This window comes from Protopterus annectens, chromosome 8.part0, assembly GCF_019279795.1.
Source record: "Protopterus annectens isolate FY-2018-M chromosome 8.part0, PAN1.0, whole genome shotgun sequence".
In the NCBI taxonomy this organism is placed as follows: domain Eukaryota; kingdom Metazoa; phylum Chordata; order Ceratodontiformes; family Protopteridae; genus Protopterus; species Protopterus annectens.
In genome coordinates, this window is record NC_056741.1 from 1,910,188,951 (window position 1) to 1,910,207,916 (window position 18,966).

Below are 18,966 nucleotides of genomic sequence, written 5' to 3' on the forward strand. Positions count from 1 at the left end.
TTTCAGCAGAACAGGGAGAAACACTCCAGACATCTTTGTAAGGGATGGGAGGACATGCAGCCTCCACACAGAAGGCACCACAGCCAAGAATCAAACCAGAGAATCTGTAGCTGTCAGGCAACAATACTACCAGTGCACCACTGCACTACAAACCTTTGCAAGGAAATATGAAGATACAGAAACCACAGATTTTATGATGAACAGAACAAATATGAGGCAAAAATATGCAATTTTTTTACAAATAGTGGTGGGTAGGGAATTCAGGTCCTTGCCTCCTGCATCCAAGGTACAGGGTTCAAGCCTGAGTATTTCTACCCACCACTATGTGTTAACAAGGGCATTTCATACACACACACACACACACACACACACACACACACACACACACACACACACACACACACACACACTCCTTTGTACAGGATTTGTCCACTAAGATTAGATGTGATATTTCCACTAACAGAGCTGCCTTGTCGATCAACACACATACCTAACCTATAAATGGGTCCGGAAAGCAAACCAGGTCCAACTCCATTGTCCCAAAGCAGCAAATCCCACGCTTGACGTAACGCTTCCCTGCAGAGCTCCTGAACTCAACTTACCTCACTCCTGATTGGTCCTGTGCTCAAATCCCTGCTTACCTCTTCTCCTGATTGGTCCTGTCTGGAGCTCCTCTCTTCTGTGCGGTCATCTACCGCATGGCATCTTGGAATCTGTGGGGCAAAAAATACCTTTTCTGCATCTAGACTGCTAACTGAGGCAGTCAGAGTTCACAGAGATTCCTGGGCATCTGCGGGGCAGTCTGCACATGTGTGGTAGTTGGTACTCGGTAAAAAAAGAAAAATTTTTTTTTAAAGTTTATGGTTCATGTTCAGTATTTTTTTTATTTCTAGGTGGGAGGGCTGCAGTCCTGCAGACGGATAGCATGAGCCACCCCTGTAAAAACATACATATAATTGGTATTCTGTAAAGCCCAAAGTAAAAAGTCTAAAAATTAAGATTAAACATTATTGGCCCTTAACTTCAGTAAAGGGTTTGGTTCCCTATTAGAAGACCAAAGACGCATTCTTTTGAATGTGTCTTTGTTAAACTGAAAAGCCTGAAACAGCAAAATATCGAAGCGGCTTTTGAGTGAATTCTTTCCCTGGGAAAGAATTCATTTGGCCGCTTTGTTACTTTGCTGTTTTCAGCACTGTAGTGCGGTCGCCGACTTGGTATATTTAAGTAGGGGTGTGTGGGGGGCAAAGCCCCCCACTTAATGTAATGTGTAAAGTGTTTTTTTTTTTTTTGTCAGAAAAGCAATTTTTTTCCCTAGGAAAAAAAATCACTTTTCTGACCATTTGAAGTTGTAAGCTTTCGCTTACATAGGGTCGATTAATCACCGTTCACTTTTTAAGCGTTCAGTGATCTAATATATACCCAAGGATTTATGGAAACAACTTCTTTCAAACATAGGGCAGTTGTAGCTCTCAGCTTCATTTGCCAGACAATTTCACAGGGCCCAAATTTATTTTCTCAGTCACCTCCTCATAAATTATATCTTACCTATTCTAATGTACCAAATCTGAACTCTAAACACTGGGGATTAACCGAGAGGTGTTTATATAAAGTGTTATTAACATTTTTGGTATCGCTATCGTATATATGTTCAGATATGCATTTACGTAAACAATTTTTAGCTTTGAAAAATTAAAACTTGGACATCTCATATATTTCACAATGCATTCAACCCCTTTAGTTGCACAATTTCCTCTACTTAAATGAACCCTAAAAATCTCGGCTATGTCCAATCGCAAAATGTCACTTACCTAAATATAGAGATATCGATTACATCTCCCACATTTATGAGCGCCAACATTTTTGACCTTCTGGTGTAAATTAGGACCCCTATTTTGAGCCTGTTCAAGATTTCCCTTCAGATTGAGGACTATTTTTATAAACAAAACCTGGAGTATCCCCCCAAATTTTAAATATAACAGAGTTTTCCCATAAGATACTCCAATTTGTGTTATAATATTCTTTACCGCCTTCGTACCAGTGTTATATTGAACCACCATGGCATGTTCATATCTAACATTACCTTCTGATACTGTACTATGACCGTCATTCAATAGTCCAACCCCTAAAAGAGGCTTATATTTAGTACCCCAACCTGACTTAACTTCCTCACAAATAAATCTGTGGGATAAATCCGAGAGATAAACATATTTTTAAGAAATTTAGTTCATTCACCACATCTTCATATGTTGAAGTCATCCTCATAGCACTTACACACTGTCCCTTCACTTAATTTCTTTTCTGAAACATGGGGTGTAGACTCTTGTAATGTAGATACGAATTACTAAATGTCGACTTTCTATGTATTTGTGACTTAAGACCATTGTTAGTATGTGAGATCAAGGTATTGAAATAGTTAACAGCAGTTTTACTAAACTGTGATGCAAAATGGAAGAAGTCAGTAGTCTTATTTAAATACATTAAAAATTGATCTACCATATCAACAGATCCATCCCAGAGAATAACAATATCATCTAAAAAGAGTAAATGATTTTTAATGTACTTAAAAAATTCACACTTAAAACCATAATGCTTTTCTCACAAAAACAAAATTATTCAGTTCTGTTAACTGTGGCTACATTTGACCTTCTTTCTTTTTGAAGGCTTTCACTTCTGTACTACAGTTATCAAAGCTATACAAACACTGTATCAGGTCTCTTGTATTATTGTCCTTTCAGGTGAAATTATCTGATGCCCTTCTGGATTTTTTTAGGGTCATGAGACAATATTGCCCATTCCCATACCCCCTTCCTTATATGTATCAAATCCATGCACATTATATTTTGAACTCCCCAAATGTAACAGGGTGGAATTTTGCAAGCTTGGAAACACACTGCCTTCTGTTCATGGACGTCTTCCTCAAACTATGACAGGGCCCACATACTGACATCACCATTATTGGCATTCTAATTGTGTTCGATCTCTGATGAGGTCTTAAGGCCAATAATCAGCTTACCGATCTATATACAGCAACTCAATCTGCTAACAGATTTCAGCACTTTTCCCTTCCTAAATCCTTTCAGTGGTGCAACTCTCATCCCAAAAATGTTGGTATTAAACTTCATCCAGGTGTCTCATATGATAAACATCAACCTTCTGCTCCTATTGGAGGAGACATACATCTCTGAATATCCTTGGAAAAGACTATTTCTCCTGGATGAGGAGAGTTGTTGCTATTAAATTGATCATTAGTCTGAAACTTTTTGCATACTAAGTCATCTCCCGGAACCCCATATCTGAAGTTGCTTACTAAGATATACAAGCTCGTCACTTAATACAGTGTGGAGAGGAAATGGAAACTCCCAAATGCAGTGATGTTTACTCCTGCAAAAGGAGGGCCGCAATTCTTGTGGACTTCAAGTAGTATGCTTCTGCCTTTACAGTGCACAAAATCTTTGTCACTTCAATCGTAGTTGTTCCTTTATTAGCCAAGATGGATGCATTGGTCTTGGACAACACCTTGCATTTTGCATATGATGGAATAATAAAGGGTTATGCTCAGAGATTACTAAATGGCACTGCATTTCAGGTGTCTGTGGTTAGGCTGTTCAAATGCCATACAAATCCTTTGGGTCTAACCACGTAAATGAGCTAGAAGTTCCCATATGTGGACACACTGAATTAGAAACTACTTCATAAAAAACAGCTCAGTGATATGGCAAGATAAAGCCCAGACTATGGCCGAAGTGACCCAAGTTTGAGTAGTAGTGCTGGCATTTATGGTACTGACACTGGAAGATTGGCATGCACATTCCAGGGAAAAAGTGCACACTGAGGTGCACCTCATGGCAGATCTCCATCAGAGGCTAGAGATGCACAGGACACATTGTCAAAGGGACATTTGCTGAGTTGCTTTGTTGGCAGAATGACATGCCAGCCTGCCCCTTTGCATATCCATCCCAGGATATCACAGGTGCATCAGAGGTGGGGAAAGTTTGGGCAGAACTAAAAAGTACTACCAGCAGCTCTATGATGCCACATTGGGGTACCTGATCACTTCACTGGCCCTGCATGTGGAGACTAAAACAGGTCTGGTGGACCCGTTGAATGAGGAGAGGACTCAGGGACAAGCTGATGCTGATGGCCAGCTACAAGAGCCAAAAAAATCACTATGGAATCCCTGTGGTGACCTTCATGGATTAGCAGAGGAATCATTTTTTTTATCTTACAGCTTGTACAGTTAGAAAAATTCTAAAATAATTATATTACCATTCTTATCCCTGCAGGGCAAAGCAAACCTGCCCCACAAGGAGTAGTGGTGGTACTTCTGATTAATGGATGTCATCTACATATCCTCAGTCCTCTCAGTAATCAAAGCTAACACACCCTGCATTTAGCACAGTATCAGATGAGATGTGAAGGCAGATTTAACTGACAAGCAGCTGAATGCATCACATATTCATGTGCCATCATCTAAGCCTTACATTACAGCTGCCCGGTCTTTTATAGAGGCCCACATTCAAAACATTTTAATATAATTGGCAAATCTACAACATTCAGCAGCTGTGGCACTTGAGACAGTTGCCTATTTCTCTTAAATTATTAGAACACCAGTAGAAACATATTTACAAAGGGTACAGCTCTGTACGTAACAACCAGGCTGTAGTATGCATGAATCATTGCCTGTGTTCAAAATCTGTAAGGAAGTACAGATTAACATTCATAAATTTGCAAAATTAATTTATGCCCAAAGGATTTGTAACAGTGTATGTTTAATGAACAAAAATGTTGTGGTTTTTAATTTCTCTTTTCAAATTAGTCACAAGATATCAATGGAATTGTTTGATAGTCTGTATCTTTGACTTATATGCTTGTTGTTGAATATCTCAGCAGTTATAAGACTGTACAGCTGAAAAATGGAAGGGGGCTCACATAAACTCAAACTATCTGAACCACTGCTTGTCTGGATTTGCAAGGATGGTAGTTAGTCACTCAAAGCAGCAACAAAGTGAAGCAAGGTGCCAACTTGCCATAGGGAAAAGCATAGTGCTTTCTTTATTTTGGATTCAATTACTACAAAGGCCATACGTTGCAGTATCTGTTGTTAATGAACAGCTGTAGCCCATTACCTATTGATCTGTTTTTCAAAATGCCTGGTATATAGAATGTGAGCAGTCATTATTTGTTAAGCTTTTTGCTTTTTTTCTTAGTTTAATGAGTAAAGTGTGAACAGAAGAACACTAAACTGATGAAGTGCTAACACTTGGCACTGACATTTTCATATTTTAGTTGTCTGCACATTGCCTGCTTACTATTTTCATAAGGAGTTTCATATCTATGTTGAAACATTTGGTTCTCGATGTTCTTGTGATAGGAAAGTAGGCACAAATCCCAGGAAAGCAGTTAGGGGGATGATAAAATGCCTAGCCCTATACACCTTTAATTAGACACAATAAAAGTTCTTGCCACCTTTTTAAACATTTAGTATTGCTCACCTCTCAAATCAGTTAGGTTGCACACGATGACTCAGGTTTAAATTTGTATCTGCCCACTTAATCATTAATAGTAGCCTTAAAAGTAGATAAAATAGTACCTTGTTTGACCTGTAATGATAACTTATTCCACAGGTTAGGAATACACTGAATTAAGAACATATTCCTCCAACAAGTTTTATTTATTTGTTAGTATAGTAGTCCTTAGGTTGGGTATTTGTAGAGCCACTGGTTCAGCAAAGAAATTGGTCAAACAGGATTGGGTATTTCACACCTTGAATAGCAAGACACAGGTCACCTCTGAGTATCTGGCAGGTCCATAGCTGGCTCAGCTAGTGCCCGGCGCTCATCCTCAGAATACCACCCCACACCCTTACTCTTCAAGTCAACAGCAAAAACAAAAAAATTACTTTGGCTTATTGCAGAAAGGGAACTGGCACATCGGCTTTCTGCAACAGCCAAATCCACACCACCCTATTAGCTCTTCCAGTGAAGAGCAGAACAAAAAGGGCTTTAGCAAACTATAGAAAGCCAATTGTTCCATCAGCTTCTATAGCAGTCAACTCAAGACCCCCCATCTCTTCAAGTAAAAAACAAAAAGGAATTCACCCAGCTGTAGAAAGCTGATTAGTTAATCAACTTTTGTAAAAGCCTATCTATGTCCCCCCGGCATTAAAAAAAGTAGACTTCAGCAACCTGTATAGCAAAATATAAAGAGAGTTGTTATATTCTGTTGGAATAATTGAATGAGTTAACATCTTTAATTTTCTTGGTTAGAAATCTTTGGTGCTTTTCCAGTTGAGCATTATACTTGGATTTGTACACTTTATTCAATGATGGGTCTGATAAGGGAAAAGTATAGCAATAGGATATCTACTTTGGAACTTGTAGATATTCCCTTGTAAATTAACTGGGACAAACATAAGTATATTCTGACTATGGTGGAAATATAATGATCAAGAGTTGTTCATATAAGTATCCAGCTCAAAATTACGATTTTGGAGTTCACAAAAAGTTCCATGGTCATACAAATTTAAAAAATTCTATGCAAGGAAAGAATCATTTTAGCTGTTTACTTATTTCAGTCATTTACAATCAGGATTAAGTCCACTGGGTGCAGAAGGTCTCTGTTAATCAGACAGTGCTGTACAATCACCATGAAGAGGCTTGCTCAGAGTCACACAGCTTGCAAATGGTGAATAAGGGAATCAAACCCAGTTCACCACAATAAAGATCATCAACAGCTCAGACCCATAATCTCTCACTTAAAATGTAAGAATATTTCACTTTAATGTAATTTATTTTTTTCTTTTATTAACTCTGTGAGTAAACTGTGAAATAGTCCAGTTCTTTTTCCACCATAACTCAAGTAACGAAGGCAAGAGAAAATGCAGTATAGTTGACAAGTTTAGAGAAATCAATAAACCTGTACGGTTTTAAGAGGTGGAAGGAAACCAGAATACCCAGAGAACTTGCATACACATAGGAAGAACATACAAACCTCACTTAGTGTCCACAGGTCAGGACTGAACCTCCGATCCTAGAGCTTAAGGCAGATAGCTTAAATACTGCTCTAACATACTAGGCCAGAACAATGAATTCAAAGTTCTACTCTATGATCATTACGTTACATTATTTGATGGCAGCAGGACACAGCAAGCATATCTTGTCCACCCTTTTTATTGCAGTTTTAAACATTCTACCTCCTTTTCATTCATACCTTCCCATTATCCTCTTTCTACCTGCCCCATGCTCATTTTAATCCTTCTGTGGATTCCCTCTCTATCAATTATTCTGGTAGTCCTTTCCATGGGTCCACAACTCTCTCAGCTAAAAAGTAACTTCAGATATCCAGGGAGGAGATGGTTCCTACAATCTGCTGCCTGTGCCCCCCCCCCATCTTTTCCACTCAGGATGACCCCATTACATCTTTCAGATATGACCATATGCATCAAGTACCATGTTTTCCATCTCTTTTTGTTTCTAGTGAGTGGAGATGTAGCTCATCTAGCCTCTGATTATGCCCTTCCCATACACATGGATGCTTACATTAGCTTTCCTCTGAGTTCATTTCAGCCGGATTTTCTTTTTCTTCTTCTGCATCCAGAACTGCATGCAGTACTCAGTGTGATCAGACCAGGGTCCTGTATAGTTGAAGTGCTACCTCATTCTTTCTGCACTGCACACCCTGAGCAAATACCCCAGCATTCTGTTTGCTGTTGCCACTATCCTGACACTCTGTTCCCAGTGGTCTACTCCAGATATGATCAACATCGCCAAAGCATTTTCCTGCCCTATTAATATCAGTTCTACTCAAAGCTAATACCTCACACCATGGGGGTTGTTGTGGCCCAGATACAGTAATTTGTATCTGTTTGCACTGAACTTGAACTGTTACCTTCCCACTATTTGTTTATCCTTTGCAAATCCTTCTCTAGACTATTCCCCACATCCTCCACTGCTGAACCTATATTTTTGCCATCAACAGAAGGCTTCATCCTGTTCTTCATTCCCATAGATATGTCTGAGACAGTTTACTATCATGTAAGCGAAGCAGACTCAGTCGAATAGTCATATCATCGACCCACATCCGTGAAAACTCACATTGCTGAAATCCGGTATTGCCGAAATACAGATTGAATGCGACCTAAGGACAAGTATTAACATGGGTTGAGATAGGGTCGAGATTTGTATTTCGGCAATATCGGAGTTCGACATTGCCAACGTTTGTGTTTTGGGTTTCGCATGAAGTGGATTCTACCAAGTTCACTTCATCTACATGATAGTAAACCATTTGAGACAAATGCATTTAAGAATACTGGACCCAGGACTGCTTCCTGCAGTACTCCAGTAATCAATTTCCTGATATCTCTAGATTTTATAATTGCTTCCTGTGTGGGAGAGAATCAAAGGCTTTGCTGAAATCTAGGTACCATAACTACAAGTCCTGTCATGTTCACATGTATCCCAATCATAAAACTAAATCAGGTTTGAATGACAGCTCCTTCTGGCCATGATCCTATGTTGGCTGTTGTCCTGAAGACTACTGTCCTCAAGAAATGTTACTTATCTTCCTTCAGAATCCTCTCCATGACATTGTCTGATCATTAGAATTGCTTCTATTAAGCAATATTATCTGGGAATTTTTCTGTTTGTTCACAAATCTGAAACTTATGCTAATTGAAAATGCTAGCATGGACTGTTTGCTACCTATTAGCAAAAACTTTCCAGAATTACATAATAGCTTGAGTGTATGTATTTCATTCCACCAGTGTTTTTTTTTTTTTGTTATGAATGTATGTTATAATCTCATTTTTATAATTTGTAGTAAAAAGTTGTTCCAAACGTACTGCTGCCATTCATAATTCCAGAAGAGCTTTGGTAGATTTCATGAGCACTTGAAATAGTTTATCCATCTGCTACAACAGCAGAGGTATCTGTAGTACTCACACACAAACACAAACATGCATGTACACACATACTCCAAACACAACAGGTGCAATATGCACAGACTTCAAGGCCGGTCTCAAATATAATTCCTTATTACTTCCTCGGGAATTCTTTTGTCAGAATGAATCTGCTTATTGGCACAAAGGGTTGTAATGCAATACTCAAATAATTAATTTTTTATGTATCAGGCTCAGCAGTCAACAATTGAGGAAGAAGAGAAAAGTTTTGTTGGTGTCTTCACAGTCTTTAAACACCTCATTAGGCAGCACTGAACTCCATTCTTAGGATGAGGAATAATCAGAGTGCAAGCAGCCAGGAATTTTTGCAGTTCGGTTTATGACAGAAACTATTTTTTATGCCCCCCAAAACAGTGCTTGTAATACTAAAATAGTATCTGGAGACAACAATTCAGATTCTAACTGCAGATTTATTTATAAGACTTAAAAGGAAAATTATTTTCATTCAAAACCAAGGCAGAGGAAAGCCAAAATTCAAGTACATTTTCATGTTCACTACTGGTTGCATTCTATAAGCTCTAGTTACTATCAACAATTTCAGAGTCTGTTTATTTAAGCAGTTCATTTCCAGAAAGAAGACTGTACTTGAGTACTTTAAGCAGTCCCAATAATAGCTCTTGTCATAGGAATACAGCATGAAACAGTTCCAGTAATCTATTCTGTCATAGGATAATAGCATGGAGTATTCCCAATAATCTTTCCTGTCATAGGTCAGCAGCATGGAGAAGTCTCAATAATCCTTCCTGTCATAAGACAGCACCATAGAGCAGTCCCAATAATACTTTGTGTCATAGGATAACAACATGCAACAGTCTCAATAATCTTTCCTGTCATAGGACAGCAGCTAATAACAGCAACTATAGAAGCATTTCATCAAATTTCCTCAACAGCATACCTTAACATTCAAGTGAGAATGCCCCCATGTAGAAAAACACCATACATCCACATAACTCTCTCTTGTGACTTGTCTAGTCTTCACAATCAGAAATCCAGTTGTTTGGTTACTAGTACCCCAGTTACACTGTCTAGGAGGTATATCTCTTTGATATCTCCCTTTATCATTCTCCCCATGGACAATACCACTCCAGCTGTAGTGTATGTAGAAACGTAGCACCCCCCCCCCACACACACACACACACACATATATAGTTGCACATATGCGCATAATATGTACCCACACACACACACACACACACACACACACACACACACACACACACACACACACACACACACACACACGCGCACACACACACACATGTACACGTACATCTGTATTTAGTAACAGAATATGCTGGATACTCTTTTTCCATAAAATGGGAAAGGACTTCTTTAAGAGACTTACAGCACTTAAGAGTGAGGGTAAACTTAAGAGACGGAAATTTCAGAGAATATGCTGCAAGATAATTAATGTATAAAACTCTCAAAATGTAGTACTGAGATCCTGTGTGTAGGTATGTGGTATGGTAAAACTGGGTATTTAATAATCATTTGCCAAAAGAAAGAGTTGGTCCTTGGTCCTTTCCTCCTAAGAAGAGAAGCTTCTTTATTTTAAAAATACTAAATGCGTACTGCATGAGCAGAGCTTAAAGGAGTCTGAAGTTCTGCATAAGTAACTGTAAATTGTTTCGAGGAATATGTTTAAAAATACTTTATAGGCACTTACATGCATCTCTCTCATTTTATATATATATATATATATATATATATATATATATATATATATATATATGTATATATAGGTTCATAGGTTGGTACTGGGCTATCTGCCCGAAGGCATATATTAGCCCAGCCACGTTGTGTGGTATTCACCGACCCTTTAGTAGTTCCCTAAACCCTTGTACTAGCAGCTAGTACCCTATATATATATATATATATATATATATATATATATATATATATATATATATATATATGAAGGTCTACTATACATGATCAAAATTTCAGAAAGCCGAAACCCATATGGCTGAGACCATATGTTCGATTTTTGAAATTTTGAACATGTAAAAAAAACAAAACAAGAACTTGCCTACACGTTGCTAGCAGGGGGGCAAGCCCCCTGCACCCCCCACACCCCTGCAATTTAAATATACCAACTCCAGGATCGGACTCCAGTGCGGAAAATGGGAATCTTCCCATTTTGCACTCTACGGAGATACCCGTTCTGCATGATCAAAATTTCAAAATTCGATCGTATGGTCTTGGCCATATGGGAATCGGCTTTCTGAAATTTCGATCATGTGATGCGTAGGGGACCCATATATATATATATATATATATACATATATATATATATATATATATATATATATATATATTTATATATATATATATATATATATATATATATATATATATATATATATATATATATATATATATATATATCTGTGTGTGTGTGTGTGTGTGTCTGTGTGTGTGTGTGTGTGTGTGTGTGTGTGTGTGTGTGTGTGTGTGTATGGGTGTACTTCTAATTACAGAAACATCAGAATCTCACTAGATTGAGATAACAACACCAAACATTCACTTAAATGAACATTCATATCACTGGAATTTTAAAGTGGAAATGGAAGCATTTTAAACTGCTCATCAATGGGCAGGAAGGACCTCATTCCTATTTGACAAAATTGTGGGTGGGAGCATTCAGGAGCAGTCATTTTCTTTCCAGAGTCTGAAGTCCTTGAGAAAACAATTTTGTGGTAGTGGGTATGTCTTGATGCCACACAAGCATTCCTCAAATCCTTTCACTGGGACACTCTGACTTATTTGCCTCTTCCACCAGTGCGTCACTGAAAATTTTCCATAACTCCTTCATGGCAGGAATGTGGATATCCTAGTGTAAATTTGGACTAGGGATCTGCTGTATTTATTAAGTGCTTTTCTGCAGATAACAAAGTTTATTTCAAAGCCAGGCAGTCACGGGTGAAGGCTATTTCGATGGCTACTTTGGGAAGATATGGCTTCTCATGCGTCAGCAATTTCTTCTCACTTCTCTATTTTAATTACCATCTTACAAGGGTCTCAAGACTCACGCCTTCATTAACACCCCCCTGCCCCACTTCCACCAATTCCCTGCACTCCAGCAGACAGCATGGCAACTCCAGTTCTATTGAAAGTCAGGCATGAAGAGTTTTCTGACAGTGTTATCTGTTGTCTCCATTTCACAAAGTCCACATTCTCCATTTCATAAAGTTCACATATGTAAAAAAAAACAAAAAACCCCCCCAAAAACTACAGAGCAAATGAAAAAGATTTCCTGGTTGAATTTTTCAGGAAGATGGACCCATTTTCAATCCCTGTGGTTTCAGTTTTACAGGGTACTATGGAGCTCTTTAACACTAGCCTTTCCAAAGAATAAGGGCTTACGTCTCAACTCTGTGTAATACTCCTTAGCAATTTCTCTCACAGGGTCCATTCACAGCAATTTCTAGCTTCTGCGCCAACCAAAACTTTTAGTCACTGGCTTCTCTGAAAGTCTGTAAGGCCTTCCTTTGGAGCACTTGCTTTTTTTTTTTTTTTTGCTTCCAGTTACTCATCTCATTATCACTTGGGGTAATTTTATGCACAGAAATTCAACACTGTTTTGAGCCTTCCATGTAGACAAAGGTAAAGTTCTTGTCTTACAAAGTTATGTTTTGGTAACTTCAACCTCAGCTAAGAGAATTTCTGAGCTGCAAGTTTTATTTGTGAATTCATGTTACCCTATCATCACAAAGAGTTTCATGATATAGTATTCTTTCCTTCAAGGATAATGTGGCTACAAAAAAGTAATCTGGAGGGAGCAGTACACCACGGCCCAGATTGGTGGTGGTGGTGGTGGTGGGGAGTTAGCAGCCTGGGAAATTGTGAGTGTCAAGTGGTCACAATGCTTGTGGTATAAAGTGTGATGGTTCTTCTGCATGGAGCTTTAGTCACAAATGCAGCATAACTGTGACTATTCATAACTTACACTTTAAGGGGTATTAACTGATACACATGTTAAGTTAAATAGCAATACATTGCTGCTATCTGTATTTATTTATTTTGTTAACTGGACTGGTAGGGTGGTTCACATACTCATTTCAGCCATGGTCACAGCAAAAGACAGTCAGAGTTACAAAAAACACATAGAAAGGTGGCATGACATTTTCATAAACAGCTATGCTTACTGGACCATAGCAAGCAACTAAAAGAAAAAAAGTACTGCTAACAAATCACCTAAGCATTAGAAAAGGCAAGAAAGTGATGGCATGCATAAACAAATCTGACATACAGTGTACCATTATTAGCAAGACTGAGTCTAGAGAAATTTCCCTGAACATAACGAAAGGCAACATGAATTTATTTTTCTTATAAGTCTCAGTTATTTTGGTTAGCAATAGCAACATATGGTCAGCTGATTTCTTACTCCCAGAGCCCATCCTTATCTATTAGGACTACCAGGCTCTCCTTCCTCCCCCTAACTCCGACCCAATCGGCCAAGTGAGAAAATCCAAGTACCAGAGATGCCATCACATTGCTGCCAGGGACTGTTTCTTCTTCTTTATGCCCTAGCTTCCCACCCCCTTCCATGAACCCATAATGTCTACATATGGCTGTGCAATGGGGCATGCTGGTGTACTGTCCCACATCCATGGTGACTCAGCCAATGTCTCTGCTTCCATTAGGATAGTATCTTTCTGCATGTCCCCAGCTTCTGACAGGGATTAAATGCAAGGTGTTTTCAAGCTCACCCCACCCAATTGTTGTTGAGCTCATCTCTCCTTACCAGTGTATCAGATGCCCAGGCCTGTAATTGAACCTGAGTCACCTTGACTATAGTCAGGACTCTATACCTATATGCTGTGGTTCAGGCCTACACTAAATTTTATTGTAAAAAGAAGTATAGGTTTAAATTTTATATCCCATCTATGCTATTGTATTCTACAGAACGCAATCCATAACTCTATATACATATATTTTCTATTTAGAGGAGCTGAAAGACTAAGTAAGATGTTAACAACCTTTACATTCCAAGGAGAATAACAGTCAGAAAACTACTTTAACTATTTTTTTTTAATTTGGTTTCCACTTTTAGTGCTTTGCTCTTCTGAGATACTCACCTGAAACAATTTTTGGTATGCCAACTACTGAGATGATTTTCTCCAAGTGATTCCGAAGTGATGCTTCATCCTGAAAAGGTAATTAAAATGGTGATGTGGCACTCACACATGGTACCCAACAAAATAAAATGAAATTGAAATTCTCATATACAAACCAATGTAATATCTGATGGGTATTTGATATCTTTGATCCATATCCTGTAAGAAAAAAAAGAAACAGATTTAAACATATATAATTAACGTAATATGTTAACGCAGACAGCAGTATTTACATACAGTGGGCATTTATATATATCACACCTTTCATCAAAATGAAACAAAGAAGTAAAATATCAAACTTAATTCTATCTTTTTATTAGTTTCCAGTTCCGTTTTCATACATCAATATATATGATGGTATTCAGAGAAATTATTGTTATGGTAGTACTAGCGTCTTATTGGTGAGGACTCATAGCACAGCATTAATAGCAAATGATTCTCAGACATGAAAGAGTCACATTGAGCAAAAGCTTATTAGTAACTCATATGCCTGTCTCTGAACTGAACACTTATACATTTACAGCAACTATGTTACCAACCCTATGCAACACTGTTGTACAAGCACCTACAGACACATAGACCATTCATACAAACAGCAGGACAGCATCTCACAGACATATGCTCAAAATCCTATATAGTCCCATTCATGTCCTTATACACCTGCGCACACACAAAGCCCCATACAGTCCCACTTATATTTGTGTGCTTACACACACACACACACACACACACACACACACACACACACACACACACACACACACACACACACACACACACTATATAAATGCTGTGGTGCCACATTTACACTTCAGTGCTCTGCATGAGATAGCATAGTAGAATTCATCTATAAGCCACGCTCTTGTGTTATTCCCATCATGGGATACATTCTGAAGAAGAGTTCATGGCTAATTTAATTAGCTGTGACCCTGACCTCTGTAGCAATACTTACTAGAGCCTTCATATTGAGTTGGCATAATGGTTAATGGTTTCTCCGGTTTTCCATCTTTTTTGCATAATGGTTAAGCTGCTTATGTCAAAAACACAAGATACACGGTTTTCCTCTCACATTTGAAGAAAATTGGCTAGGCTTAAAATGGCCCTCAAGGGCAGGTAGCCTAGCACCTACCTATGAACCTTTGATGTAATGCTATATCAGTCTGTGAATTACTCCCTCACAGTGCACTGAGCAATCCTTCTAGAAATAGGTTTGTGCACTATGTTATCCATGTGTTTCTGCATACTCCTATAGTCACAGGTTAAACCCCAGATTCACCTATTAGCCTGACCTTTTACTAATGTTTATTGTTATACACATACCTTGAAACTTGAAACATGCGTCGCTCTACAGTATGCGTCGCTCTACAGTATTCATTCCTTGTGACATTTTATTCCACATCTAAAGAGTTCTGTCTGAGAACTTATTTCTGTTGTATTTTAAGGCTCTTAAGTCATCAGTTTCCCTGTATTGTCTAAAGATTCATAAGGCAATGTTCAATTACAATGTCAAAGTTTAATAAATGAGCACTTAATTTATAAGTATTCATACCATACACTGAATTCTTGTAAGAAAATATTTTTGTATTGTTTTAGTTCTTTTCACTTAAATTTCATATGGATTCAAAATAGTGGATACATGTTCCAGTCTTGATCTAAAATAATGTTTTAAACAAGAGGAGTAAATTGTTCTGAAAACATCCAACCGATCTTTAGTTCATTTCTGCAAATGTCGTATAAGCTATTGAAAGGTACTTTGCAGCTTAACTAGATAGGAGCTACAGGGGTAACTGCCCCTGGTGCAAAATGTTGGGGGGAGGGGCCCAATCAGCTGATCCCAATCTCTAATATAATACTGGCTTTTAAAAGACGGTATTGCATTTGCCCAAGGATGCTGCTAGCAATAGGAAACATATAGGATACATGCATAACCACTAGATATGCATACTCTTGGGGTACCCTTGTATCACTGGAGATGGTCTTAATATCATAAGTTTATCAATGACACACAGGAGTATTCCCTGATGTTAACTCTGTAACCCATCCAATACAATGATTCAAACAAATGTGTCTAACCTGTCCTCAAACTCAAAACAGTCTCAGATCTCCACACTTATATCCTGAATTATTAGGTCTGCCCCTCCTTTTCCTCTCCTGTTTAATCAGGCTCACCCCCCCCCCCCAACCCCACTATTCCTTCTCTTAAACCACAGAGTTTCCCCTTTCATCAGTAACTCTGGAATTTTGCTCTTTTCGTAACTGTTGATCTGAACCCTTAATTTTGTATTTTCTGCAATCTTGATCTTAACTTTTACACTCAGTCCCCTAGATTTTTACAAATTTTAGAGTTTTTGATCTCTGTCAACATTTAACTCTTTTATACTCCTGTTCCTAATCTTCTACATTTGGCTTACCCTAATCACTTCCTTCACTGCAACATCACCTTAATGTTTTCTTCTTTGACAACTGTTACTTGTCAGATAAACCTATAGACTAAGTCTATACAGAATCTGTAGTAGGTTCATAGGTGTGTACTAGGCAATGACCATGGAGCCTTTACAAGCCTAGCCCATTGGATTACCCTGGCATCATGCCACCTGACTCTAGTTCCCAGTGCCTCTGTCATGTAGAGCCACTGGAGTGATCCCTGGGGTGAATTTTCTATTTCCCATCCACTCATCAAGATTTATCTTGAAGAAGGCCAGTGAGATGCTCTGTTTGACATGTATGGAAGTCTATTCCATAGCATTGGCAGTCTCTGGGTTATGAACCTGTCCCTCCAGCACGTTCTGTTGATTGTGGTAATGAGGTTGATGTCTCTGGGGCATGTGGTGTGGAGGGATTGGGATTTCTTTAGATGTAGCATTTCTAACAGAGCTGGGTCAGACATGGCTTTATAAGTCAAGCAGAGATCACCTCTATTCTATTTCAAATACTGCCTGTATGCACAAAGTAACAGATATAATCTTTTGAAGTTTTTCTCTCAGTAAGTAATCATACCTCTTGACTACTGAGCACAAAAAAATCTTGACAAAGCCTAAAATGTGTGTGTGTGGGGAGGCCCAAAAATAGGGCAGGTTTTAAATGTTGCTCTTACAAACATAGAAAGTTGCTAGAGTAACAGGATTTCTGTTAGCATGCACTTTCTGAGGAATACAAAGTCTAAAACTCAAATGTATGACATTATTTTGTGACTTCAATCTTTGGTGATTTGCCGGAAAACCACACATTTTATGAGGAACAGACCAAAAATGTGAAGCAAAAATCTGGGCATTCTGTGAAAATCTGGACAGTTGAGAGCTATGTTAAGTATGTTTTTGGAACTTTTCTTCCCAGGCCTTTGCCGAAAAAGGGTCTCCTGTGACCCATTTGGACCTTCCTAATAACCAAATGAAAATAAATAAACAGTTTTATGCTGCTCAGATTGAATCATTGTTTTCAAGTACTTGAGCACTGATTAAACAGGAGAGGAAAAGCAGGGGCAGCTGTACCCCTCCAATTAACATTTACTAACCATGATGGGGGTGGGGGTAGATGTTTGTTGTGTTGCATGCATATACCAATGATTTGCCAGAAGCAATAAACAGGACCGAGAAGCATCTGATGCTAGAACAGGTAGTTTGCGACAACATTCTCAGAACTGTAACTTGTACTTGTAGTAGCCCACATGCAGATGAAGGAGAGGATCTATATTTATTTACTTACGATGATCCCAAAGTAAACTTTTCAAATACTGTCCAGCTACAAGCCACAAACTGTACACATACACCTCTCAAATGTCCCTGAGTTTGGAAAACATCCTTGATTTTGACTAATTTTGCCATTTCCTTCATAAAAGTTTTGATTTCTTTAATAGGTCACTGAGGATTACAACCAACAATAGCAGACATTAGAGTTTCATTCAGAAAATACATTTTGATGCAAAACATGTTGCTCTATTAACTTTTTAAGTAAATTATATTAATATTTAAAAGTTGCCTCTGATTCTAGGCCTCTGTCCCCCAATGTTCTTGGCTTTGCCCAGAACTCTTGAGCCAAGAAGTTGAGAGGTATGTGTACACGTAGCATCAAAACAGTTTAAAATGCATAATTGATGTAGCATAGACAATACAAACGTAAGTAAGAAAAAAACATGTAAGTTACTGTGCATTATTTTACTGAGTAAATAGTTACTTGAGAGTGCTAGTGCAAGGTTTGTGTAATACCACATATTGTTTGTTAAAACCTGCAGCTTGTAAAACTTTAAAGAGCTTTTTCCCAGGCAGGGTTGCAGCTAAGAATTTTGAGACTTTGGCCAAATTTCTTTAGTTGGGACTCCCTTATTCCCTCCCCTACATTTACCCACAATGCCTCTCCAGCACTTAGCCATGATGTAAACAAATATGCCAGCTACATCACAGAAGTTTCACACTGATAACTCTCCTAAAGAATTGTAGTCATGGAAAGTTATTCAGTTGTCCACAAATCAGACACCCTACACACGAATATTAAAAAAAAAAAAAAAAAACTATATGCATTTTTCCCTGCAGAATCACACCCATCTCATAAAAACAGTATCCTGCTCTTACAGCTGCAGATAAAGTACAGCAATACAGCCTGTATGTGCTATATGAAGTGGGCAAAATTAGTTGCAGCAATGAGAATTATATCAATGGCGCTTAACAATACCTACTGTGTCCCATACATACCGCAAATTGTTCTCCCAATAGATAATACAATACATAATACAAATGACTGGTTACAGAATGTAGTATTTGTCACTAATCTAATACCACAATCAATTAAGGCAATAAGATGTCATTCATCTTACTAACTGTTAATCCTACAGTATAATTATGTGTTTAAGTATGCCTCACATCCTGTTTTCTTGACTCACTGTTCTTCTTCTTTCTG

At 38.2% G+C, this 18,966-nt stretch overlaps 1 protein-coding gene across 1 annotated transcript in view; it reads right to left on the reverse strand.

The window, feature by feature from the left end:
* Positions 1-18,966, reverse strand: part of LOC122809713 (cholesteryl ester transfer protein) — an 840,169-nt gene that overhangs the window by 15,283 nt on the left and 805,920 nt on the right. Inside the window, exons 13-14 of the mRNA XM_044081408.1 lie at positions 14,193-14,235; positions 14,038-14,107 (exon numbers count right to left, since the gene is read on the reverse strand). Coding sequence (XP_043937343.1) covers positions 14,038-14,107; positions 14,193-14,235 — 113 coding nt within the window. The remainder of the gene's footprint in view (positions 1-14,037; positions 14,108-14,192; positions 14,236-18,966) is intronic.